General features: G+C 26.4%; 2 protein-coding genes across 2 annotated transcripts; both read right to left on the minus strand.

Moving 5' to 3' along the window:
• Positions 1 to 1389: 1389 nt before the first annotated feature.
• On the minus strand, positions 1390 to 22340 carry LOC135929589 (ethanolaminephosphotransferase 1-like). Its single transcript, XM_065466244.1, has 10 exons — positions 22262 to 22340; positions 22151 to 22219; positions 21912 to 22107; positions 21817 to 21867; positions 4044 to 4255; positions 3495 to 3612; positions 2929 to 2977; positions 2462 to 2648; positions 2036 to 2227; positions 1390 to 1799 (listed from the first exon to the last, which is right to left on the minus strand). The coding sequence occupies exons 1-10, from the start codon at positions 22322 to 22324 to the stop codon at positions 1698 to 1700; spliced, it is 1239 nt and encodes a 412-aa protein (XP_065322316.1). The 5' UTR covers positions 22325 to 22340; the 3' UTR covers positions 1390 to 1697.
• A 4158-nt stretch (positions 22341 to 26498) lies between these two features.
• LOC135930012 (uncharacterized) lies at positions 26499 to 27581 on the minus strand. The gene is made up of 5 exons (XM_065466775.1): positions 27465 to 27581; positions 27331 to 27424; positions 27244 to 27280; positions 26808 to 27203; positions 26499 to 26766 (listed from the first exon to the last, which is right to left on the minus strand). The coding sequence occupies exons 1-5, from the start codon at positions 27493 to 27495 to the stop codon at positions 26596 to 26598; spliced, it is 729 nt and encodes a 242-aa protein (XP_065322847.1). The 5' UTR covers positions 27496 to 27581; the 3' UTR covers positions 26499 to 26595.

The following is a 27581-nucleotide window of genomic DNA, read 5'->3' on the forward strand; positions in this document are numbered from 1 at the left end:
TTGGCATAGGTTTTATTAATTGATCCTCACATCGTTCCGCCAACTTCACTGATCTTAATTGCAGATGCTTTATCGCGAAATCCAATAGAGAAAAATGATGATAGACGAATATAAAGAGATCGCCAAAAAACATCTTTTTAAAACTTGGAATTTGATACAAAATTTAAATAATCAGAATATTGAAGTTCTAGATAAATAAGAATAATTCTTGGGGTGAAAATTATAATAATTATTTGATAATATAGAGAGATTAGAAAAAGATAATAATCTTTTGAATTAATTGAAAATGTAAAAAATGGTATGCCAGAACTTTATAAATTAGATATAATAGTGCTAACAGTTCCAGATACGCAGATATCCGTAGAAAGAGCATTTTCTAGCCTTAAGTTTATACTCTCTTGACAGAGGACTAAATTAAATAATGAAATATTTTAATTATCCGTTCTAATTCACTTTTTAAACATAAATAGTATAAATTTCATTAATATTATGCGTTATTTTATTCCTTGTATTTGCGCATGTTTGTTTTTACCTTTATTTATAAAATAAAAAAAATTAATTTGTCTAATTTATATTTACTAAGTTTAATAAAACTATCTAATAGATTATCATGGTTAAATGAGAAATTATAAAACTACAAATTAGAAAGATTTTTCTCTAAGATTAATATATATGGTTTAGGAATAATTGTTTTTTAAAATCAAATGTATAAAAACCGGAAAAACCGAAAAGAATCGTTATAAATTATAAACCGAACTGATATAAATTTTTTCAAAAAAAACCGAAATGAAACAAAACTTTTATAAAATTTTAAACTAAAAACCGAAGCGAACCGAACCGCTATACTTAACGGTTAAAAATCCTGTATAAAATAAACAAGGAAATTAATGTAAACATAAACTTTTTTAGAATAAAATAATATTATTAGCAAAAATCTAACTTATAATGAAAAGTTTCAATCTTAAAACTTTTTAAAAACTATCATTTCTATTTATAAAATAATTAGTGAACTCTTAATATTATATTAAAAATATACTTATATATATACTCAATCCTGATAATAGATTCAGAAAAATTTTCAATGTACAAAATATAAATCATATTTTAGTAATTAAACAAAGTAGAGTAACACATTGTATAAGAATTATATAATTTTCTGGCGATAGTATTTTTTTAAAATAAAAATAAAGCAATGACAAATAAATATAAAGATTCTTTATAATAAATTGATATATTTTTTTTGTATTGATGATATAAAAGTATGCATTAACTAGAATGATATTTCTTTGATTGAATCTAAAAAAAAAATTAAAATCAAATCATTACATATACATATTTACAAAAGTTTAAAAAAATCACTGACAAGAAATCAGATGGGATACGATATGTATTGGGTTTTAAAAATAATACTTTCTAATAAATTTATAATTTAAAGATAATTTTAATAATTAAAACTAAATCATCTATGAGAAAGAAATTATATAATTTTAAAAAAATTATCATTCATAAATAAGAAAAATTCTTAAAAAGTTACATAGTTAAACAAAGTATAAAATGTAATTGACGTTTCGAATGGTGCTAATTTTTCTGCTAAGGAATAATTTATACAATGTAATCATTTATAGGAATAATAAAACATAAATTTGTACAAACATACTAAATATATCATTTAATTAATGATAAATATAGGTGCGGATTCACTTTGATTTTAAAACGCTAAAATCACTGTTGGACTTAGAGGAAGGTTTTTTGGTTATAGTGAAGCAATATATTCCCAAATATGAAGATAATTGACTAACCTATATGAAAAAAATCAAACGAGAAATTATATCACATTGTAATAAATATAATTTTACTTAAAATCTTAGTCAAATTTCATCCCTCATCCTATACAATATTATACCTCATTGTTTAAGCAATGCATAATCTTATCAAATGAATTTTTTTAATGATAATTTCATTAATTCTATTAAAATTTCCAAACAGGAAGAGACAGGTAAACATTAATCAATTCTATGATTATGTAATATTTTACAATCCGATATCCGAAATGCAGATGAGTGAGAAACGAGAAGAGAAGCAATATTTTAAGAACCAAAATTTCGGAATAGGGTGTCGTTACCCATTTGAACATGATTATAGCGGCAACTGTTATGATGTAGGGATAAAGCAAGAAGTTGGATTGTTTAGCAGATGTTCCCGACATTTGCGCGATAACTATCTTGCTCTTAAAGGAATTTAAAAAAACAACAATGATTTAATATACTAATAATTCGTTAAAGGGTGCTTATATCACGAGAATTAAATTTTTATTCCTACTGTACATCCTCCTAAAAATGATAATATATCTATCGATAATTTTTTCTAGGCGATCGAATTTATGTTTTAACCTTATTATTAAATATTTGAAATTTATATAAAAAAAAGAAGTTATTAGACTCTAAAAATAAATCAATCTTACAACGATGTTAGAATAAACGGTTCCGAGTAGGAAGAAGAATAGCCTTGGTTCGACTGTAATTATATCGTTGGGAGATAACAAGACCCACGTTAACGAGGCTAAGAAAAGGTATAGGACGGGAACCAGCGGTTTTAAGGCTTGGTATATGTCGAGTCGTCTCTCATTATCCGCGCTATCGTGATAATGTCTAAAATTATAAGTTAATGTGCATAATGATAGAATGATGAGATTTTTTTTTATTATACAAGGTATATTCTAAATCTCTAGCTAAAAATTACTCTAAATAGGTATTAAAATTTTTTTTAGTGATTCAAATTATGGTCAACCTTTAAACATTTAATAAATTATATTCAAGATTATCTATGAAATTTTTTTTGTATTCCATTTTACTGAATCACGAAGAGCTTTAAATAAGGTATAAATATATTTTTTTAGATACAAAGAATTAACAAATGATGGATATTTACTTGTAAATGTGGTATAACGCTACTGGCAGAGTTAATCCGAAAGCACTGACTTGAAAGAGAAGGCGGAGAAGATTGTTTTTATTGATAAATATTTATATTACATATATTTATTTCTCCGATTTCGAGGTTTAAGATGGGCTCTTCGTAGACCCGGTGGAGTTTTTTTTTTAGCAAATTTCAAAAATTTAATCATTTATAGCCCACTTTTTTTTTAAAAAAAAAGGTGAATATCAGACCCTTTTAACCGTGGTTTTATCCAACGGGGTGTAGGTACTCCATACATGCTGAATATGAATGACTTAAGTTTTTTTTAAAATTTGTCTAACTCATACGATCCACACATATATTTTTAAAAACCTGCAAAAATAATCTATCAGAGAGTAATATAAATATTATAAAGAAAAATAATAAATTGTTTTAAAAAAAAAATGCGATTAAGATTACCTCCCATGTTAGTTATACTTTAATTCTAATACTTTTTAGAAAATGGTTAAAATTTTTAAAAAAATCTTTTTTCATTTTTGAATACCTCCCAAAATTCCGAATTCATATAATTTAAAACTAACCATAAACGGCAGTCTCGACAAGGACACCGGGGTTAATTGTCAAATCGAATAAACGAAACGTAAAATGCCAATATTCGTAACCGCGAAAAAAGCTCACCAGAAAAACAAATGAAAGGGCCTTGAATATTTCGATAAAGGTTTGAAAAAGATTTATTCAGATTTATTCAGATTTTTACTAGATCTTTTTTAAATTAATATTTTCTATCTCCAAAATTTCTTATAAAGAATAATAGGTTATTTTTTGATAATTTGGACAAAACAAAATATCGTCGGTCGAATATTATAGTATTCTATAACCACATTTTTTCAAAATTTAACTTTTTGGACAAATCAATTTTTCTATGCTGTATTCTTTCATAAAAAAATGCTGAAATATAATTTAAAATCATCCTTTATTTTGCACTTTTATGGCGTGATCACTTATTTAAAATGCACAAAATATAGGACATTATAGTAGTCAACTGACGATATATATAAACAAATTTTAAAAATTCATCTAATTTCTGGAGGAGCAAGATAGCCAAACGTTAAAAATAATAATAATTTTACTATCTGACTAGCGTCATAAGCCCAGGGCAGGTAAAAGATTCCCGTAATATATTTTTCCCAATGAGCTACTAGGAAAACGAATAAAACTCCCCACATAACAAAAAATACCCGCATGGGTGCCAAGCCGGAGACGGCGCGACCGAATAGAGAATAGCAGCATAGCGGCACGACTATGCTGGCCCAACTGTCTAGTCCATGGTCAAATAGTTCGCCTAAATATTTGTAAAAAAAAATTAAATTGAAAATGAAAAATGAGCAGTGTTTGGTCCTAGATGGCTAATAAAAAATTTTAAAAATATATATTAATAATAAAAAAGCGAAACATAGAACCCTTGAGCATAAGGACCTTAAATTTGGTGTGAGGATGTATTTTCATATTTAATTTGATATCTATGTTCATCTTATAAAAACCTGGTTTGACATATTTTGACAAGAAACCGTTTTTTACCCCAAAATTATAAAATTTACCCTTTAATTAATTTAACTCATAGCAAAATATATCAAGGCTCAGAATTTAAACATTTGTATACATATTTCTTCCTTAAAGCCATAGCTATGAAATAAAATTTATCGGAGGTTCATAGCTTAACTAGAAGTCACGCAATAACGATTTGTACAATAAATATCACCTTGGGGTAAAGTTGTTATGGGTAAAACGGTTAAGCTGTTCCATGTTGTAAAAAGATAATTTATAATATTAACGTCTATACCATATAAAAGATATTTTTGAGCAAAAAGGAACATTAATAAATAGTTTGTGTTATTTGGAATAAAATTTTAAGAATAGTGGCAAAGAATAATTGAAATATACGATGCACCTAAAATGTGCACACTCAAAATGTGTTATTTTTGATATAATTTTCTACATTCCGGTATTGTATTGAATAGTTCATATTAGTGTTGTTATAAACGGTTCGATTTGAGCCGATTTTTTAAAAAGGCTAACTCACCATTTTAGCCAGTAAAATATTGAAGCCTAGAGATTAGATGTCCAAACCTTGTCATCTATGAGCAAGTTATTTAGGCTTACATAAAATTTTTTTGAATAAAACATTGAGTTAGTCGTTTTTAAAAATCGGTTCCAATAGAGCATCCAAAAGCGATGTGTTGTAATATGTTCGTTAAATTTGTACTTTATATTTAATTTGCATAACGAGTTCTTTTGGATTTATTATTATAACGCGTGATAAAAATATTATATTTGAATAGTGATAACTGAAAATAATTTAAGTTATGAATATTATTTATAAAGAAGATTGAAAAGAGTATAAAAACTCCAATTTTTACATTTGAGACGATCTTTTATAATTATTAACTTTTTTGTATTTTATTTTTTTATTTTTATTAATCTTTTTTATTATTTTTACTTTTATAATTTTGTTAATTTGATAATTATTACGTTGTGCCGCTTGAATTAATATTAGAACGAATAATATACTACTTTAAACTTTGTACCGCTTAAATTAATTTAAATTAATTTTAAAACGAATAATATAGAGACTATTTTATTTTGCAAACCAAATTAATAAAATATAATTTTACAACCAAAAAAAATATATATAATTTTACAATTAAAAGAAACCAAAAAAAGTTTAGTTTGTTCCTAACATCAAAGCCTCTAACCTTCAAAACAAAATTATAATCTAAAAATATATTATTTTATAATTTGAAAACTCCATAATCACGCTTATAATCCTAATTTCACGCGAAAAATAAAATCATATAATATAAAAATAACACACCAAAAAATGTTTATTATCATAATGAATCGACGAAATAATTTTTTTTATATTTGCTTTCGTCTATTTTTCCTCGTTTCTCGTGATTGACTCCGTCAATCACGACACCTTCCCCCTTTATTTAACTGGGACGGATCCAACAGCTGTTTATACTCCTCCTTCCCAACTCGTACTACCAATGTGTCCTGTGTCCCTGGTGGATATCGTTTCCGCGTCTCTCGCCCCGATGATACTGCCCGATTATCTGAAGCGACTGGCGATGGCTCCAATTCCTTCCTGGCCGCTCCTCCCATCACTTCCAACCGTTCATTAGGACACCAATGGCGTATGTGGCCCACCTCTCCGCATCCATAACATATGATTCTTTCTCGGTCTTCACGCGCTGGCTCCCTGTAACGCTCCATCGGTCTTCTGACTCCCTTTATTGTTCCCATGTTTTCTTGCGCTAATGCCCTCCACTCGCTGGCCAACGGTTCGATGTCCGCATGATGGTATTCCGCATCAAATGCGTTCCCAGATCTATGTATCTATATCAAATAATCATTTATCTCCTTCCCTTTTTATTATATTTTATTTTTTTTCTCTCTCGCTTTCCCCCTTTCCCTTTCCTCGTCACTCTCCTTGCATATATATATATTTAACGACTTACTTGTTAATAATCGGCATACCGAATAAAATTATATTTTCCTCTACCGAATAAAATTATGAATTTTATGTTTTCTTCTTCTCTTACTTATTAAAAATTTTCCTTTGCTCAACACTCTCTTACTCGTAAATCATTTTCCCTTATATTTCAATACCCAATCTCACTAACTCTATTTTCTTCTGTGGACGTCAGGACATGTCGAGGCCGTTCAACAGTGGGGGACAGAGAGGTCGGAATGGTAGATGTTATAAATGTGGGGAGATGGGTCATATTGCGGTGAATTGTAGAGATGTCAAATGTTTTGCGTGTGGGGAGATGGGACATATTTCGACATATTGTCCGGGCAGAGCAGAAAAGAGAGTGTTGAGAAAAAGGAAAATTTTTAATAAGTAAGAGAAGACGAAAACGTAAAATTCATAATTTTTTTTCGGTAGAGGAAAATATAATTTTATTCGGTATGCCTATTATTAACAAGTAAATCGTTAAATATATAAATATGCAAGGAGAGTGATCAGGAAAAGGGGAAGGAGGAAAAGGGGGAAGCCGGAAAAGAGAAAGGAGGAGGTAAATGTTATTTTTTTTTAGATACATAGATCTGGGAACGCATTTGATGCGGAATACCATCATCAATGCGGACATCGAACCGTTGGCCAGCGAGTGGAGGGCATTAGCGCAAGAAAACATGGGAACAATAGAGGGAGTCAGAAGACCGACGGAGCGTTACAGGGAGCCAGCGCGTGAAGACCGAGAAAGAATCATATGTTATGGGTGCGGAGAGGCGGGCCACATACGCCGGTGGTGTCCTAAAGAACGGTTGGAAGTGATGGGAGGAGCGGCCAGGAAGGAATTGGAGCCGTCGCCAGTCGCTTCAAGTAATCGTGCAGTATCATCGGAGCGAGAGACGCGGGAACGATATCAACCAGGGGCACAGGACACGTTGGTAGTGCGAGTTGGGAAGGAGTATAAGCAGCTGTTGGATCCTTTCAAGTTAAATAAAGGGGGAAGGTGTCGTTGACGACGAGGAAAAATAGACGAAAGCAAATATGAAAAAAATTATTTCGTCGATTCATTATGATAACAAACATTTTTTTTGGTGTGTTATTTTTATATTATATGATTTTATTTTTCGCGTGAAATTAGGATTATAAGCGTGATTATGGAGTTTTCAAATAATAAAATTATATATTTTTAGATTATAATTTTTGTTTTGAAGGTTAGAGGCTTCCCTATAAAAGGGAAGCCGAAATCTTCAAATTCATTATGTTTTTTTTTGGTTTCTTTTAATTGTAAAATTATATATTTTTTTTTGGTTGTAAAATTATATTTTATTAATTTGGTTTGCAAAATAAAATAGTCTCTATATTATTCGTTTTAAAATTAATTTAAGCGGTACAAAGTTTAAAGTAGTATATTATTCGTTCTAATACCGCTTAAAATAATTTAAATTAATTTTAAAACGAATAATATAGAGACTATTTTATTTTGCAAACCAAATTAATAAAATATAATTTTACAACCAAATAAAATATATATAATTTTACAATTAAAAGAAACCAAAAAAAAACATAATGAATTTGAAGATTTCGGTTTCCCTTTTATAGGGAAGCCTCTAACCTTCAAAACAAAATTATAATCTAAAAATATATTATTTTATAATTTGAAAACTCCATAATCACGCTTATAATCCTAATTTCACGCGAAAAATAAAATCATATAATATAAAAATAACACACCAAAAAATGTTTATTATCATAATGAATCGACGAAATAATTTTTTTTATATTTGCTTTCGTCTATTTTTCCTCGTTTCTCGTGATTGACGGAGTCAATCACGACAATAATGTTATAATTTTGAATAAAGGATGAAATTGATTTCATGATTTCGTGATTCTTAATTATTATTAATTTCTTTTTATATATATATATTTGTTTTCTTTTTTTATTTTAGGTCTCAAAAGCCTTACTTTCAACATTCTTTTTATATATATATTTCTTTTATATTTAGGTTCTTGATTCACAATGACAGATCACCTCATTGTGACAGTGGTATTGGAGAGAGGAGGCGACAGGACCATTACAACTTTCAGTCTAATGCCAACCAAACTCCTTACAAAAGAAAGAAATTCAAAACGGAAAAGGGGTAAGAAAAATATGAATTTGACAAGATGATATTTAAAATGTAGGTTGAAAAAGAGAAATTATTTTGATAAGATTAGGTTTATGTAGGAATATAAAATCTAAAATTAAAGACAAAGGTAACATTCATAGTAGATAAGATATAATTGTGTTTAGTTATTTAAAGGTGATAATTAGAAATTTTATATTTAGAAGTTACTGGTAAACTAAAAACCATTGGAGATTTTGAAACTAATAAAGACTATGATATTTTAGATTTTAGAATTATTATTAATTGATCACTAGAAATAATTATGACAAAGAAAAAGAAACATAAATTGCGAAAGTTAATATTAAACTAATAATTTGCTAAGATATAATAATTAAAAATTCGGTGAATAAGATTAGAATATAACTTTATTGTTAGGAAATAGTTGATTAAATTCTTATTGAAGATTTCCGTTTAACTTTTATTTTAAGGGCTGCGAGAGATAAAACAGCCTCAAGGATTAATGTGAATGTAGTATATTAGGTTGTAGATTAACCAAAAATCTTCATAAAGAGAAACGGCTTTCGTCATTAGAAAATTTATGCCGCAATCAAGCTCAATTAGAGATCGGATTTTTATTTTTTTGAATCATAAATAAGATTTGAGATCAATTATGCAACATTATTCTAATAATAACAGAAAGAAAAACATGCTTTAGAAATATACATATCAGTTTTCAACAACGGTTGTGCGAAAAATTATAATGATTAGATTTCATAAGTTCTTCGAAGACATGGGGTGAAAACCATAGTGATTAGAGTTAAAGGGTTGTTCATAAACGTTAGTATGAAAACTTTTATGATTAGATGTCATTGATTTCTCAACAACGTATGTATGAAAAGAGATTTATATATTTCAGCAGTTTTTTTTTAAAGACTTGAGTGTCAAAGAGTACATGAGGAAATAAATACACAATGATAAATTTTTTTACAAGATAGATTTTGATATATATTTTAGAATAGGATTTTTAGATATAAATTTAGTATAGACATGGCTGAAAAGAAGATGAGGATCAATAGCTAAAGGATGAGTACAAGTAAATTTTTCAATGAAAATATGGGTCTAGCCTTCATTAAGGGGAAAGGGGTGATAGAATTTGATATATTTATATAATTTATTATATATATTTTTGCTACGGATTATAAATTTAAGATTTAGTATAATTTACGCCATTTATTAAAGGCAGAATTAGATTAGAGGAGATAAATGTAGACATTAGGATGAAGTTGGTATATTTATATATTTTATTAGTATATTTGAATTAGGTAGTTTATATTTGAGAATAAATATAAAAAAGTGATAAAATATTTCAGAAGTTATTTAAATAGATTATTTTAGTTAGAAGTAGATTAGATGTGATTACCTGAAACCTTAAGATAAAGTCGATATCTCAGCAAAGGCAAACTGTAGTAGAAGACCCGGAAGTTTAAAATATAGATACGATTACAAGAATTAGAGACAACAACCAATCGAAGAAGGATAGAAAACAATCAACGATAAATTGTAAAGAAATTAAGACAGACTAGCAAAACAAAGGTTGAAAAAGAAACTGGATGTCATCGATAATCGTTCATCAAGCGTGGATCGTGGAAAACAGGCGTTTATCAAGTTTTTCAGTCGCCTACAGAGATAAAAAGCTGATCGTTTTCCAGGGTGACAAGCGACAGAAGATAGAATTCAAAAATTTCAAGCGATGATTGGATACAAACGGTCGTTCGAAACAAGAATAAGAGGCAGCCTTCGTTAGAACTTAGAAGACAGCAAAGATTAAGAAGAATAGAGATGGTGTATATACGATGTCAGTAAAGTCGAAATCGAAAGAAGATTGATTATTCGCAGAATGTTGGGTCTAATTTAAGTGGGGAGGTGTTGTAATATGTAAATTCGTTAAATTTGTACTTTATATTTAATTTGCATAAAGAGTTCTTTTGGATTTATTATTATAACGCGTGATAAAAATATTATATTTGAATAGTGATAACTGAAAATAATTTAAGTTATGAATATTATTTATAAAGAAGATTGAAAAGAGTATAAAAACTCCAATTTTTACATTTGAGACGATCTTTTATAATTATTAACTTTTTTGTATTTTATTTTTTAATTTTATTTTTTATTAATCTTTTTTATTATTTTTACTTTTATAATTTTGTTAATTTGATAATGTTATAATTTGAATAAAGAGATAAATTGATTTCATGATTTCGTGATTCCTAATTATTATTAATTTCTTTTTTATATATATATTTCTTTTATATTTAGGTTTGATTCACAATGACAAATCGCCTCCTTGTGACACGATGAATACAAGTCAAAATTGCGATATTTTGTTCAATTAAACAATATAGTTATTTTCAATTTTATTTTAATCACTTTACCCTGATGGCCACTGGTAAAATGGCTTAATTTGCATTTTTCACATAATTAATCATAGCTCCTAAAGTTATAGGTAAATAACTACATTTTTTTTTGTAGATTAAGGATTTGGTTACATATAAATCTATAATTTAATTTTGTAGCCAAAATGCAAAATATCGTTTTGCCCTTGTATTCCCTATATTTACCTACCATATGAAAATTGACTACTAATAAAGTAAAATATTTCAAAAAAGCATCGATTTGACTTAGATTACGAGAATAGCCAAAAGCTAATATTGTTAAAAACTCAATTTGAGCCGATTTTTAAAAACTGCTAACACAATATTTTAGCTAGAAAAGTACCCATTTTTTAATACACCATATTTTTATTCATGATTAGTTTGTATATATATAAAAAATAAGAATATTTTTGTACATTTCAACATTTTTTTTACAAAGATTAAAAACATTTAGTATTTTATTTATAATTTTTATTTGAATTTGTCGCTACTTTATGGTCACTAGTACTAATAAATTTCTGAAACTTAAGATATTCTTAAATAACTCCTAGAAATGTTTAGAAATTTTTTTAAAATTATTCTTACCTAAATGTTCAGTTTTCATTGAATAAATGTTCTGATATCCAATGTAGCTATGTAATGCCATGCTAAATACAGTCCGAATTGAGAATCTAAAACCTTAACCTCATGAGTTCGGTTTCAGAAAAAAATTCTGGGAATCAAACAAGCTTTCTGATAATAAACCGGGATTATATCTGAGCTACTGAGCCATTTAAAAAAAATAAGGATTTCTTTTATACATAACAAAAAAAATTTTTTAATTATTTAAAATATTCTTTCTCATAAATTAAAAAGTAATCTGATAAATTATATATATTTTATTATATATTATTTCATACTTAATTCTTTTAAAGTTTATGTTATTGTTTTTTATAATATAAATTAACTCCTTTATCAGCCTTAATAGATATTTTTAACTCTCCCCAGTTCTCCTCGAAAAATAGAAAGAACAGGACCTGAGAACTTTTCTGTTTCTAATCCAAGCTAAATAATTAAAAGTCATTTATCGTATTAATTTTCGAATATTAAGGAATGTTTAAAATATTATAATGATCATATAAAACTAGAATGACAAGATTGTACAATATTTTGCCTAAAAATTTACTTTTAATTGCGTAAATCCCATTATTTTTAAAAAAAATTTGGAAAATTTATGTTGGAAGGATGAATAGAAAGCTGTTGGAACCAAAATTTCCCTTCCATACTTAAAACCATGAGTGAGAGAGACTAGGAATAAATTGTCAAGTTATTTTTCATCACATCAAAAAAAGATTGCATTTAAAGCAAATATTTTTTACTTTGAAAATAGGTAACGAAAGCATTTGCAAAATATTTAGCTTTAAAAAAATATGGGTGGGGAGAGGGAGGGTAAATTCTTATAGAATATTGGTCGGCTGAGTATTATAGTGTTCTATATTCATTTTTTTTATAAAAAAAGGATTTATTGTATTTTTAATAAGAAATTAGTCTTTCTTTATTAACATTTTATTGCGAATATTTAGGAATAACTGTATAAAAAAGGCATTTTGCAAAAAAAAGTGAATATAGAACCATATAATAACTCAGCCGACGATATGTTGTTTTTCTATCAACAAGTGCCTTCGCAATATATTCATTATTTTGCGGAAATGATATCGCGATCATGACTTCCCACAAATATATTTACGGTAAAAAATTTGGCATGATGGTTCGCTAAAAGTTTAGTAGAATTGATTTTGCTCTAAAATTTTCTCGTGATAAACGACATACGTGGTAAAAAAAATTAGCGATAAAAGCTTTGCTGAATTGACCTGATACGTCGATTTATTCTACCATTATTAAGTAGTGTTGTTAAACGGCTCGTTTTGAGGCGATTTTTCGAAACGGCTAACTCAATATTTTAGCCAGAAAAATATTGCCTATCTTTCTTTCTTTCTTTTATGAGAAAAATCTTCAAGCTTGCCTAATATTATTTTTTCTGGATGAAATATTGAGTAAGCCGTTTTTAAAAATCGGCTCAAAACGAGCCCTTTAACAACACTTTTATTAAGACATAATATTTTTTTAAAAAAAGCACGTTTTTATTGACAAATAAAAAGAATGCTTTTCAGAATAAAGATTTTGTAGATAGACAACATTGAGGATAGATAGCTTATTAATAAACAAAATACGGGGTATAATTTTAAATTCTTTTCTTAATCAAGACTGTCTCGTAAATTACAATATTAATTTCATTTTAGGCATTTTATTATAAAACCGATTGGAAAATATAAAATCAAAGAAAATATGACATTTCAAAAAGGAAAGGAACATCAATTTTAAAATTTTAAAACCATATTATCTTAGAACGTGAATGACAAGGTTATAGAAACAATAATATCATATTTATCTTAAAATCTATTTATTTCCGCCTCATTTATAAATCAATTTGGTGTTGCATAAAAATGTATTTTTTTTCTTCTTTAATTTAATTCTATCCCGATATCCTAAATAATAATTTATAATATTTTTCTTAGTCATTTTAGGTAATTCATAATATTCACATGAATTGGAGATCTTCAAATCAGAGAATTTTAGCTCATTATCCCGCCATCCAATTGTTATAAAGGCTTTTAAAAAAATTGTTCGCCTATTGGTTTAAAATTTTTTACTCGCCATATTATTGTTTTAAAAATATTTTGACTGTTTTCCCGCCAATGGTTTTAGATAAATAATAGCTTCATAGGTTCAAAAATGTTGTACTCCTTTCAGTTTTTAAAAAAAATGTCAACCTGGTGGTCCGCTAAAGGTTATTTGAAAAATTAACTTTTTGCCCATTGGTTTAAAAATTATGTACCCGTTTGCCCGTTGTTTAAAAATAATATGATTGATTGATTTGTTTAATTTTTTTAAGTAAAATTTTAAATATGCAATATTTTCAAAATAAAATTTTTGAAGCCTCACCTGCCTACTTGTAAATGGACAAAAAAAATAGTTAAAAAGTTCAAAAAGAAAATATGACGATTTTTTTATTTGTATTATTAAGAACTAATCAAGTCAAAAATATAATTTTTTGGAGATTCGGACTCTGGAAAATCACAGCTGCTATTGTTTTTTTAGAGTCATAAAATTTGGATTTTAACGAGGCTCAAGTACTGGTTGGGGCTCATCGGAAAACGCCTTTAAAATGAGCAATCTGACGGAATTTCTATTCTTTCTTAATATATCCCCAAAGCATAGGATAGAAGGTTAAAATATGAATCTTTACATATTTCTCGTCAAATCATTTCATTCATTTACTATCAGCCCAGTATCATTGTTTTCCATAATTTTTAATTAAGTTCGGAAAATTCACTAATCTCACAAAAAAAATATTATTGATAAAATTAGGCATATATTGGCCATAAGTATTTCAAAAAATGACGTTTTTGTAATTTGAATCTAAAGGCAGAAAAAAGAAAAAAAAATAACCTGCGTTACCCCTCATTCATAGTTAGCGCGAATTATACAATTGTATATTTGTATTTCAGCCGCGACTTGGCGCTTACTGTGAATGAGGGGTTGCCCTGCGTACAGTTAGCACGAATTCGTGACGAGGTATACAAAATATGATAATAAATTTGGGTGTATTTTTATATACTTCGCCGCGAATTGGCGCTAACTATGAATGAAGGAATATTGCGTTTACAATTAGCGCGAATTCGCGGTGAAGTTTACAAAATATCATATAAATATAAAAATTTTACATTCATTTTTGTATTCGCCGCTAATTCGCACTAACTATGAATGCAGAGTTACAGGCCTTCAAAGTTCAAATGCACGCGTTATCTTCTTTTAATGAATCTCAAATTACTAAAAAAATATGTAGTACAAAATTCAAAAATTGTATATCATTTTGGTATCTCTTAAAATTATAGAAAATACCAATTTAAAAAAAAAATTTTTTTTGGTATCATTGTATTTCCAATAAATAAAGCAAAAAACAATATTTTAAAATAGCTCTCATTTTGGAAGATGAAGCATATATTTATTACAAATCCTTTTTAAGTTAAAAATTAAAAAAAAATAAAGATAAAATAACAATCTAAATACTAAACAATTATAAATATGAGGATTAAAAAATCAACATATATATTGCAATATACATACAAATCTTCATTGTAGAATATTAAAAAGTTTGGATTCCCAAAAACTAATTGCCTACTTTTTTGATATTCCTGTAAACCAAAAACTCGTCACAAAATTTTTATTTTTAAAATATTTCAATTATTATTTTTTCACTAATTAATGGTTCTAAAATTATGTATTAGACATAAACTGTTCAATATTCAAATGTTATAAAAACTCTTGGCAGCCATTTGCAAGATAGCAACCTTTATTTTAATAAGTCTATGTTTTATGAATCTCTCAATTTTAAATCATTTACAAGTGATTTTAAAATTTTGAAAATTCTGATTTGACCGAAAATATATTTCAGGAACAATTTAAAATCATAGTAACTTCACTTATATATTAAATTAACTCAACAATTTAGTTTTTTACTTATTTAATTCTTTTGTTATATATTAAGTTATATCACAAAAAATTTTGTAATATGACCTTTCTATATATTTTTATTATTCAAATGTACACTTTAAATTGTATATATATATTATATATATAGATTGTTTAGGAGAATTAGATTATTGATATGTAATTTTCTCTTAAAGTGAAATTAATCCACATTTTTCAAAAAGATATAATATAAAAATAATGAATTATTTTTTAAAAATTTGTATTTTAATGATGTAGAAAAATAAATATATAGAAATTTTTATAACAATAATATATAAGAAGAAAAAAGTAACAAAAAAATTTTCGCAAGAGAGAAAAAATCGATTTAAATATTTTTTAAGTAACAAAAATAGCAAAACATTCCAAGAACTGAATGAGTCATCAATTTAAAAAAAAATAATTCCTCTAAGTAAATTTTAAAAAAAACGAAAGTCTTATCTTGAATTTATAGTGGCGCGATTGCGATCGCGATTTAAAAGCTGATTGATTTTTAAAATCTGTTTATGAGATCAATTATTCTTTATTAAAATCATTATTTCTTAGATTATTATTAAAATTTGAATTAAAGATAAAATTAATATTAACAAATAAAAATTGATCTCATAAACAGATTTTAAAAATCAGCTTAAATCGCGATCGCGCCACTATGAATTCAAGGTTAAGCGAACAAGTATATTCGGCTAGCTAATAATAATAGAAAAATAATAGCAAATTTATACAAGCCATTCAGGGGAAAATATAAGTTTCTAACAAATGTTACCATCTAGGAAACTCTGACACATAAAAAAAAGAAAGAACCGAAAGCCATAAATTATATGGTGGAAAAAAAAACTTAATTTTTTTTAAAATATAATTTGAGAGGTTGATCTAAGTAGGGCAGTTTGAGCTGTGCTGTCTTCTAATTACCAAGTTCAAAGATATGAATTATTATCTACGCTTCCATTTTAGGCCTCGTTCATAGTAAGCGCTAAATACCGCTATGTCACTCAAGCGAATTCATCGGTAAACGAGAGCATACCAGTATAATTTTAAAATTTAAATTTACGCATCGCTTGAGAGATATCGCGACAAATTTGCGTTTATTAAAAAGGATCCCTGGTACCACTAGGCGTAAAATAAAAACATTAAAGTCAAAAGGCAGCTCATATAAGTGTCAACATTCCTGACTGAAAGATATATTATAGTGATTGCTAAAAATGGGCGATATAGGAACTAGGTCCATTCAATGAATGAATGAATAGAATAATTTACTATTCGAATTATACCAATCAAATGATTTGTGGTAAACCGAATACGCATTATTTATTATTCGATTCGTTCAAAATCGAATACGAATAACAAAATAACCAAATACGAATAATTCATTGATTCGATATATGAATAAGCTAGGTCGATACGATCTCCAGATGAATGCCGAAAAATGAATTAAACATTGAGGCGCGAGTTAATTTATTCGTTTTTTCAAGGCTGAGCTGTATTTTTCAACGTTGATAATTTGGGTTAGAAATTTGGTCTATCCGTTTTTATGTCCTAGCTTAAAATAGAGCAATTAGGCCCCGTTCATAGTAAACGCGAAATACTGTGACCAAGCGATGGGTAATTCGTGGCTAAAAGAGAGCATAGCGGTATAATTTAAAATTATGTATTTTGTAAATTTACGCATCACTTAAGCGACATGGCGGCATTTCGTGCTTACCATAAACGAGACATTACCCTAAGATATATTAATATTAAACAACGTAAATAAATATTTTAAAAAAATTTAAAAAGTGAAAAAAATAATCGATAGAAGAGAAATAAAATATGTTCGTAAAAAAAGAGTAAAACCACATGTTCTGTGTATGAGTGGGCATAATAATGTCAAATAACAGCGCTTTACTTAAAGATGTTAAAAAATGGATTAAAATAAAATTAAAACTTGCGATAAAACCTATTTTAAATACAGTAAGGGGGTAGGTGAATGAGTGATAATTATGGAGGGAGTATATAGAATGTTTTTATAATTTTGTTCTATCTACTTAAGGCCTAGTGTATTATTCAAAAATTTATATCTACCTACCGCCATTAACAACTATAAAGTACGACCGAATTTAAAAATTTTAAATGTCTTTAAAAGTTTAACAGCAAATGTGTATTCAGTGGAACTGAAACCTTGTCTAAAACTGGGATATACATTTTCTAAAAAAGATTTTTTTTTATAGCAATCTTCATTTTCATCCCTAAATTACAAGTTTTTTATGGAACATACGGATTTGAATTAGTTTTGTTAAACGCCTCAATTTGAGCCGATTGTTAAAAATGGCGAACTCGATATTTTAGTCAGAAAAATATTGTCCAAGCCTCGAGATTACGCTCATAGATGTCCGAACCTTTATCTTCAAGCTTCAGTAATATTTTTCTGGATAAGATATTGAGCTAGTCGTTTTAAAAAATAGACTGAAATCGAGCTTAAAAACACCACCACCATATGGAATCATTATATGATATTATTTTCCTAGTTTATTAAAAAGAACTGAAATAAAAAAATTAGTATTGTCAAACATGGCAATAAGGTTTTATCTATTAGCGAAATCTCGAGACTTAGGCAATATTTTTTTGACTAAAATATTGAGTTAATCGGCTCAAATCTCATTTGACAACACCTACTCAAATGGAAATTTTATAAAGTATATTCAGTACCATATACAAACTAACTAATTACCCCTCAGCCCCATCATTCTTGATGGAGCTAGTAGAGTTTATTTACAAAATAAAATATCAGAATATCATATATATTTCACTAATAATTTTGAAAAAATCGGGATTAGTAAATTTTTATTTGCCTTTAAGAATAGTTTATTTTCAACATTTCTGTCAAAGGATTTGCTTGTTTTTCTTCGAAAATAAGCCTTACTACTGAGAATACATCTACAAGAATACTTGGTGTAAGGATAACATTATATATAATAAAAAGTAATAATTTAATCTTTAATTAATTAGTTCAGATGATGACTCACTTATTTTGTCAATTCCACAGAGGTTGGCATTTTGATATAGCAATGCTATATTGTTTTTTATAATGATTATTCATAAAAAGATCTTATTGGCATCTTGGGTTTTTACTAAGTTGAATGTATGATATTCAATGCTTGAGAAGAAAGACAATGTGATTTTAATTATTAAGTTTTAATTTAATTAATAATTCTATATAATATTTAGCTAAGCAAAATTTTGTTACATGTAAAACTAACTAAAATTTAGTACAATTATTTAAGACAAGTTATGTGAGAATAATCTCACAGAGATGTGTTCCCATAGGTCGATTTTTAAAAAGGAGCCAGATTAAAATTTTAGTATTTTGGCTAAAATCTTAATATTTGGTACATAGGTGTAGAGGAATACTCCCTACAAAAATTTCAGTTCTTGTAATTATCATTTTAAGCAATAAAATTCCTATCCTATACACCACTACCCCCTATTTCCCCAAAATATATTTAATATACCACTCCATAAACAAGAATTTGAAAGAAAAATAAGTAAAAGTTAATAATTTTTTAAATAACAACTATAATTTAAAATTTTAAGAAAAAAATGAAAAACCAAAATATTTTTATAAAATATACCTATAATAAGGTGGACCTACTAATTAAATCATATGAAAAGCCGCAGATAATAGTACTTTCCTCCTAGGAAAATCCAAGCTATTTCTATGAATCTGCATCTGACTAATATATTTATCAGAGACCTGCAGGCCCGGCCCTAAAACTTTTTAAGCATATCCGGGCCGGGCCTAAAAAAATTTTTTTAAATATATCCGGGCCGGGCCTAAGATTGTTAAACCCGGGCCGGGCCTTAATATTTTTTATAAAAATTTTTACATTATGAGTTAATGGTTATAAGATTATATTATATTATAGTTATGATTAATATAATATTGGGTGATGGTTAACACTACCTAACACCCACAGATCGATCTAATTATTAATTTCCTGCAAATTTATTCAAAGTATTAATATATTTTTTTATAATTCATATCTAAATTTTTACAACATATTTTACCAAAACAATCAAATAAAGAAATATCTTAAATAAGCCCTAATATTCAAGTATTATTAATATATTTTTTTATAATTCATATCTAAATTTTTAGAATATATTTTACCAAAACAATCAAATAAAGGAATATCACTTCTTGAAGTTTGTAATACCTTTCAAAGCGAAAAAGGAGAAATAAATTATTTTACAAGTATCATTTTATTTCTCTTTTTCTCTGTCCCAAATTCAAGCAATTACGTATGTAGTCAGGGACAGATCGCAAGATGACGGAAAACTATATAAAAGATTATATTAAATTACAAGAGGCTCAGGAAGTAAATGAAATACCATCGACCAGTCAAATTACGACTGTTGTTAAACAAACTGAATCGTTTTATGACAAATGGGGCGATGGTAATTCTGGTAATATGTCAATACCCGATGATGAATATTATAATTACATAAATAAAAAAATAGATGAAACATTTAAGGTGGATAATTTGTTAGAGTGGTGGGCGGCTCATCAAAGCGAATTTCCAATTTTAGCAAAATTGGCAATTCCTGCTTCAAGTGCAAGCTGTGAGCAGAATTTTTTCACTACGAGAATTCTTGAAGAAAGAAGAAGTAATCTTCAACCTGAAAAGGTAGATATGCTTCTCTTTCTTCTTGATAATTTGTGAATTTTTAATATCTTTCTTGAGTATAGGGTTTCGTCAATCATGCTGGTTTTTTACTTTGCAAACTGTCAAATATTTATTGCATTTATTATATTTACCTTGAGTCATGAAAGTTTTTAATCCAACATTTTTCATTATTTTTTTTTACAATATTATATAATACAATTATCTTCTTTTGTTAAAAATTTATATTATAAAATAAATTATATTAATATTGTGCAATTAGATTATATTTTCAAAATACTATTTATTATACATGCATTTTTTTAAATAGTGATTTATTTTTATTTTATAAATTAAATAGTAAATTAAATACAATATATTATATTCTCAAAATATTTTCCATTTTTATAAATTAAATATTAGTTTTATTTTTTTTAAATGCAATATAAAAATATAGTATATGCTCAAAATATTATTACCATTTTTATGAATATTAGTTTTATTTTTATAAATGCAATATAAAATAAAGTATATGCTCAAAATATTCATTTTTATAAATAAAAGTTTTATAATTTTTATAAATTCAATATAATATTCTCAAAATATTCTCAAAATATTAGCTATTTACATGTATTTTTTAAATAATAAGCGATAATACTCACTGAAAAATATGGTAGTGAATTTTTGTATATACCAGGTCGAATATAATTTTTAAAAATTCTGAGCCATGCCTGAAATTTTTTTTTAAAAAAATATCCGGGCCGGGTCTAAAAAATTTAAAACCGGGTTGGGCCAGGCCATGCAAATGGTACCTCTGCAGGTCTCTGATATTTATCAATTTTAACTATATGAAAAAGGCCAGCATACAGAATATGATAAGTTTTATTTATAACTAATTTATTATAATATAACATATTAAAAATAAAATTAATTATTTGAATTAATTTATAATAATATATATCAGAGACCTGAAGGCCCTGCCCTAAGCCCAGCCCAGGACGTATTTTAATTTTTTTTAAAAAATATCTGGGTCAAGCCGTATATTTATTTTAAAACCAAATATTTGAAATCACCATCATTAGCTATAAAAATCAAAAATAAATAAAATTATTTAAAAAAATATGGGTTGGGCTGATTTTTTTTTTAAAAAACCTGGGCTGGGCCAGAAAAAATTTTAAAAAAAAAATCCAGGCCAGGTCAAAAAAATTTTTGAAAAAAAAATCTGGGCAAGACCATACAAATGGTACCTCTGCAGGTCACTGATATATATAAATATTTTAAAATGTAACTAATTACTTTTAGCAGTTACATAGTTATTTTTTTGCAAAAACTACTTCTACAACACTATGGGTGAGGCCTGTTGCATGATAATTATTTTAATAATAAGATTATCAAAAATTTTATCAAAAGCTAGCATATAATTTTTTTTTAAATATATTCCAAATTCAGTCTTAGACTTAGCATCATTTAAAAATATACCAAATAAACTAAATATAAGGATTAGTTGTATGTTTTATTCTTATATTACTCCAAAAATTTTAGTTCCAATAAATTAACATTATAAATATAATGTTAAGATAATATAAGTAATATAAATAAAATATATCATGTGTAAAACTGCATTAAAATTCAAAAATTACCTAATGGTGAACTAGTTTTTGTTCTTCGAGCTTGTTTGCCATCACATGAATCTATAATTGTTTAAATATAATCAATATTTGGTTAAATTTATAACCCAAAGCATAAGAGAGAAATTGATTAACAGCACACACTAACCAAATCCATCTAGGTATTGGTGGGTATTTAGAAGGGAACATATCAGTAGATGCATAAAAATGATAATCATATATAGTAAGTAAAATAATATTGACAACAGTAAGCAAAAACCCAATAAATGTCATTAAATTTGGGGCAATCCATCTTGGGAAAAACTAAATACATATTATGATATTATTATAATATATAAATTTATACCTCAACCGTTTTATCCCATAAAGGATTTGTTATATAATAGCTTAAGGGTGACGTATCAACAGACACATACTTTAAATATAAATGAATATAATTATAAAAGTATGGTTTTACCTTGTAACGATCAATCCCGTTTAAATGTTTTTGTTTCAAATAATTATATTTCAGTATGTCCATGTAAATTTAACAGATTTATTATAATTTAAAGTGATAGGCATCATGCATGTGTTAGAGTCATTTAGACTTTTTAATATGTTCTGATTTTTTTTTTCTGCGCAACTTATTTTTTTGTTAAATTTTGGATTCTAATATATTACAATATTTTAAATGGTGAGTATGTTAAATTTTTTTTATAAAGAATATTTTAATAATTGAAGAAAAGGAAATTAAATTAAGGAACAGAAGAATCTAAAAAATAGAAGAATGTAATTTAAATTAAATACAGCCAAAAGTATTATAAAATGCTTACCATTTTAATCAAAAAACAGTTTTTTCAGAGGCGTTTGATTATCAGCACTGAGTATTTTATATTTCAAGTCTTATAATTATTATTTTGCTTATGAATTATTTTAAAAAATTTACAGAAAAGAAATAAAACCATTTATAAAATAAACGCTTGTATTCAGTTATTTGGGTCAATATTTTTTAAAAATTTATATTCTGATACAATTTTGAAAATAAATAGTATTAATTTTAACATAAAAATTTCCATTTGTTATTTTTGTCCGGAATTCAGAGTGATAGAAACGTATGCAGAATAGTGTTCTCTTCTAATATTCATATTTAATGTATATATATCTTATTAACCTTATGTGTGGGTTGGAAATACCCCCTCTTATTCATGGTAAATATAATGTGATTAAATCATCTGTTTTCATAATATTTAATGAAATCTAGTTGAATAATATATTATGGAAATAACTCCCTCTTTCTAAAATAATTTTTATTTTTCACTTTTTTAATTTTAAATTGTAAAACCTCTTTTATAATTTTCATCGATTTCTTCTATAAAAATTTATCATGTTTTCTTTCCAAGATATCACAAATCTATACTTTTTATTCTATCTACGAAATTAAAAAGTACTAAAGCTGCCAACCGATATCAATTCTATTTTAATGTCGCTTAGAATTAAACCAGAGATAATGCTCAAAAACAACTTCAAAATTCGAGAATAAATACTAAACGTTCAGAAAATACTGAATATAATTTTTTAGAAATATTTTCATTATTTTAGCGGCAGGGTTATTTTTGATAATTTTAAAAAAAAATTATTCAGAGAATTTTTTTTCCGATTTTTTTATGGGATTTATTTTTTCCCCATAATTTATTTTGAAATCTAAAAAATGGGGAGTTTATTTTCGGATAATAATTTTCTATGGAAATTTTTTTTTTACGGGTAAATATTTTCGTCGGATTTTGTTACCGGGGAATTATCTTTCCAGGTGATATTTTTACCTGGGGAATTATTTTTCGATTACCATTGTTTTGCTTTCATTATATATATAATTTCAATTAAAAAAGTATAATATATTCATATAAACCCTGCCAAAAGCTGGGCAAAACAGAGGCGAAAGTCCACACATAAAATTTATTTTAGTTGAGCCTCCTGAGATTTTAAAGATTAGTGATACCCATGTACTCGTTGAAGATCCCCTAACAATAATTTTAATGTCTGTGTCTGTGTGACACATTCTTAAAATTGAACATGGTTAAAGTCTGATTTGAATTTTGAAATTCTCCAAACATTTCATATTAACCAAATTATCCTTAATTAAATAATATTGTTTTGTGGATTTAACTCTTAAATTATGTTTTTAATTTGCTGGGAAATATAATCTGGTGTATAACGATTTTTCTCTATATTTTAAAACATATAAAATAGGGAACCGGTGTCACTATAATAAAATTTTAAATGCTTTCATTTCGATTGCCACACCCATATAAAACAATAGATAAATGGGAAGCTATATACACTACCCGCAATCTTCACTTCTATATTTTCAAAAGCTTTATCTTTGAGGTCCCGCCAACTATGTTCGACTGGATAAATTAATAGGGCTTATTCTTTAAAACTCTTTCATATATAGATATTAGGTGATATATGGTTAGTTGCTTGCGAATACAGATTTGCAAATATTTATTCAAATTATTTTTTACTACTTATTCTATTGCAAAATCTTTTATACTTAGCTTTTTATATTTGTGATTTCAGATATAACAGTTTATGATAAACTAAAAAATATTTTATAAAATAATGTCATTCAATTTGTCAAGTAGTTTGTCATTTTTTATAAAAAGGTAGGAATTTTTAGAGCTTCTTTTACTCAATGACATATATCAGTAGTAAATTAAAATGATAATAAAAATAATGGACTCATAGGTAAAATAATTACTTACATTAAGAATTGGTTCTAAGACAAATTATCATCGATGTCAACATGGTGTTAATGGCGTCTCCAGCTGATTTCAATTGATACATGCTTAAAATGCGATTTTAATGAATGAATTGTAAGTCTAGGTATTATTATGCCATTGCTTTTACTAAGGCTGACATGTAAGGCACTGTTTAATAAATGCCTTTTTATTTTATCAGCGTGTACAATATAAGTAATTTTACAAAATATGCATATTGCTATCTATGACTGTTGATTTTCTTCCTTAAAAATTTACAAATTTGATATTTTCAGGGTTGGCTATTTGACCAGTCAATTACGATTCGGTTAATTGATCAGTCAAATTCAAATAATTTTTTTTAAAGTCTATATAACTTTATTTAATAGTAAAATGAATCTATGATATTAATTTAGTAATATATTTTTTTAATTCATTGTAATTAAATAACTAATGTTTCGCCATCCGTACCAGTCTTGTTTTAATTTTATCCTTTTCCTTAATATTTTTTAATTTTTCTTCCTGTTTTTGAGATCTTCAATCTATTTCTGCTTTAATAAAAATATTAATCCAAATCGACCAATTTATTTGTGAAGAAGTAGAACAAGGGATTATTAGTAAAATGCTATTTCTCTTAATAAACATGGTAATCAAAGCCCAAGCTTAAGGTTGGAATCAGATTGTTTGGAAGTTATTGCTTCCACATAATTTGCTATTAAAAATATCATTCTTATTTCTGAAATTATAATATCATTTGAACTATTTTAATCATCATCACCTTGTAAAATGCCTAATTCTTGTATTATATCCAATGATATATATATTATTACCTAGACTGACGATGCATTCATAATAATGCATTTGATAGCGTCATTGAATGCAAATCAGCTGGATCCACTATTTTGATAACCCATATAGTACGATGTGATGATTTAATGAAACATGATGACGATTAAATTAAAACTCATCCATATAAAAATATTTTGTTTGCAAAAATAATTTAAATAACAAAAGGAGGAATAAAAGAATTTTCAATAATGCTGTCTATATCTTAATTATTTTTTAAAACAAAATATTTTTATATGGATGGATTTTAATTATTTCGTCAATATGTTTCATTAAATCATCGCAAAAGTCTAAATGTTCTCATTTTAAAAACTACTATTAAATTGTTAACTTGATTTCTTATTATCTCTATGATCAGGCAATTTTTTAATAAGGTTTGCGTCAGACATAGGAATAAATTGGCCTCTTGATTAAAATTTTAAATAATGCTATGGGTAGTCAAAGTGGCGGCTACAACTTTTTTCAACGATGTACAACTTTAATGAATGCATTATAATCTAAGTATTATTATATGTCAATTATTATATCATATATTTCATTAAATTAATTATGAGCTAGATGATCCCCTTGATATTAGAGTATTGTTATCACATGTATTTATATCGTTTTTCTTTATTCAAACATTATTTAATTTTTTTCTTCAGATTTTTTAGAGTATTCAACCAGTTCAAATACTTCTTTGATCAATTGGCTGAATGTGGTTGGTCAATTGACCAACTTATCAATCCTGGATATTTTGGTATAAAGTAAAATCAACTTCAACATATTGATATTTAAACCTGCCAAAATTAACTGGCTTTCCAACCTTACAATAAAATAATTCTGTATCTTAATACTCCACAATCTTGTTTCTAATTTATATATAAACAAATATATATATTAAATTTAATATTAAAAAAAAATTACACTAAATTTCAAGATAATAAAGTATTAGAAATATATATGCAAAAAATATTGATGGCACCAAAAAATACAGTATCAGCTAAACTTTTAAAAACTTTAAATAGTTTATAAATTTATATAATAAAGATATTTGTTTTATAAAAATATAAAATAAATTGCTAGCTTTTTTGTAAAATATACAAATAAAAAAAAAATTAAATATCTATATTAATTAAAAAAAATCTATGTAAATTTTTTTTAAATGATTGTTAAAAATTGTTATGTAAAGATGATATTTTTAAATAGTACTTGTTTTTATAAATTAATCTTATATCTTATTATCGCTCTCTATGTGTTTGTGTAAAGATGCTAGTTTTAAATAGTATTTGCTTTTATGTATTGATTTTTCACCACCAAATCCATTTGCATAAAATATACCTAAATTATATTGAGCTAATGAGTGTCCAGCTTCAGCTGACATCAAATAATATTCTTTTGCCTAATATAAATATTTATTTTTAAATAATTTTTTATTATTACCTTGTTTAAATTTTTTTCAACCCCAAGACCTTGTTCATAACAAAGTGCTAAATTAAATTGAGCTTTTTCATTGCCTAATTCACTAGATGATTTAATCCATGGTAAAGCTTGTATATAGTTTTCATCTTTTAAGAATGATAATCCTATCATATGATTTAATTTTGACTCAGCTTCTTGTATTGTATCAATTAAAGATGAGGAAAAGCTTTCAAATTTAAAATCTTCTGAACTATTCTCAATTTTATTATTTACTAATTTGTTAGACAAAATTTTATTATAAGAAGTTTCTGTCTTTATAATAGGGTTATAAGGCAACGAATTATTTTTAATATTTGGAATTATCCCTGCTTTTATATTGTGCTTATCATAATGATATCTTGAATTTATAAATGGTTGCTAAATATTTTTCATTATATTTATAAAAATTCATAAATACTTTTAAAGATTGAGAGATTTCAATAGCGGTAGTTTTTCTAGCAAAATAAGAAATGTTTATTATTAGAATAATGTTAGCTATCCTAACTTTAAATTAAATTCCTCATCGATTTTGTCATCATCGTCCACTCTAAATTCACTTGATGTCCTAAAGGTAAAATCTTGGATTCTTTGATTTATACCTTATTTAAGAATATTACAAAAATTAATCAATAGACGTACCTCTGGATAAGGTGCTTGCAAATCTCCACATTTCGAAAATATTGGTAAAAAAAAGATTTCACGCTATAGCATTTTATACGAAAGTATGGTAATGATGGACGTTGTTGTTGATTGATA

The sequence above is a fragment of the Gordionus sp. m RMFG-2023 genome, chromosome 5, assembly GCF_954871325.1.
Source record: "Gordionus sp. m RMFG-2023 chromosome 5, tfGorSpeb1-WG-v2, whole genome shotgun sequence".
In the NCBI taxonomy this organism is placed as follows: Eukaryota; Metazoa; Nematomorpha; class Gordioida; order Chordodea; family Parachordodidae; genus Gordionus; species Gordionus sp. m RMFG-2023.

What these genes read in the sequence shown, in the direction of transcription:
- LOC135930012 (XM_065466775.1), bottom strand. Translation starts at nt 27,495, where the DNA reads ATGTGGAGATTTGCAAGCACCTTATCCAGAG. An exon ending in AAATCTCTCAATCTTTAAAA is followed by an intron (nt 27,204 to 27,243) that starts GTATTTATGAAT and finishes AAAAATATTTAG; the next exon opens with CAACCATTTATAAATTCAAG. An exon ending in TTGAAAAAAATTTAAACAAG is followed by an intron (nt 26,767 to 26,807) that starts GTAATAATAAAA and finishes TATTTATATTAG; the next exon opens with GCAAAAGAATATTATTTGAT.
- LOC135929589 (XM_065466244.1), bottom strand. Translation starts at nt 22,324, where the DNA reads ATGGACATACTGAAATATAATTATTTGAAACAAAAACATTTAAACGGG. An exon ending in TGTCGAGACTGCCGTTTATG is followed by an intron (nt 2,978 to 3,494) that starts GTTAGTTTTAAA and finishes TTCTCTTTCAAG; the next exon opens with TCAGTGCTTTCGGATTAACT. An exon ending in CCGTTTATTCTAACATCGTT is followed by an intron (nt 2,228 to 2,461) that starts GTAAGATTGATT and finishes AATTCCTTTAAG; the next exon opens with AGCAAGATAGTTATCGCGCA.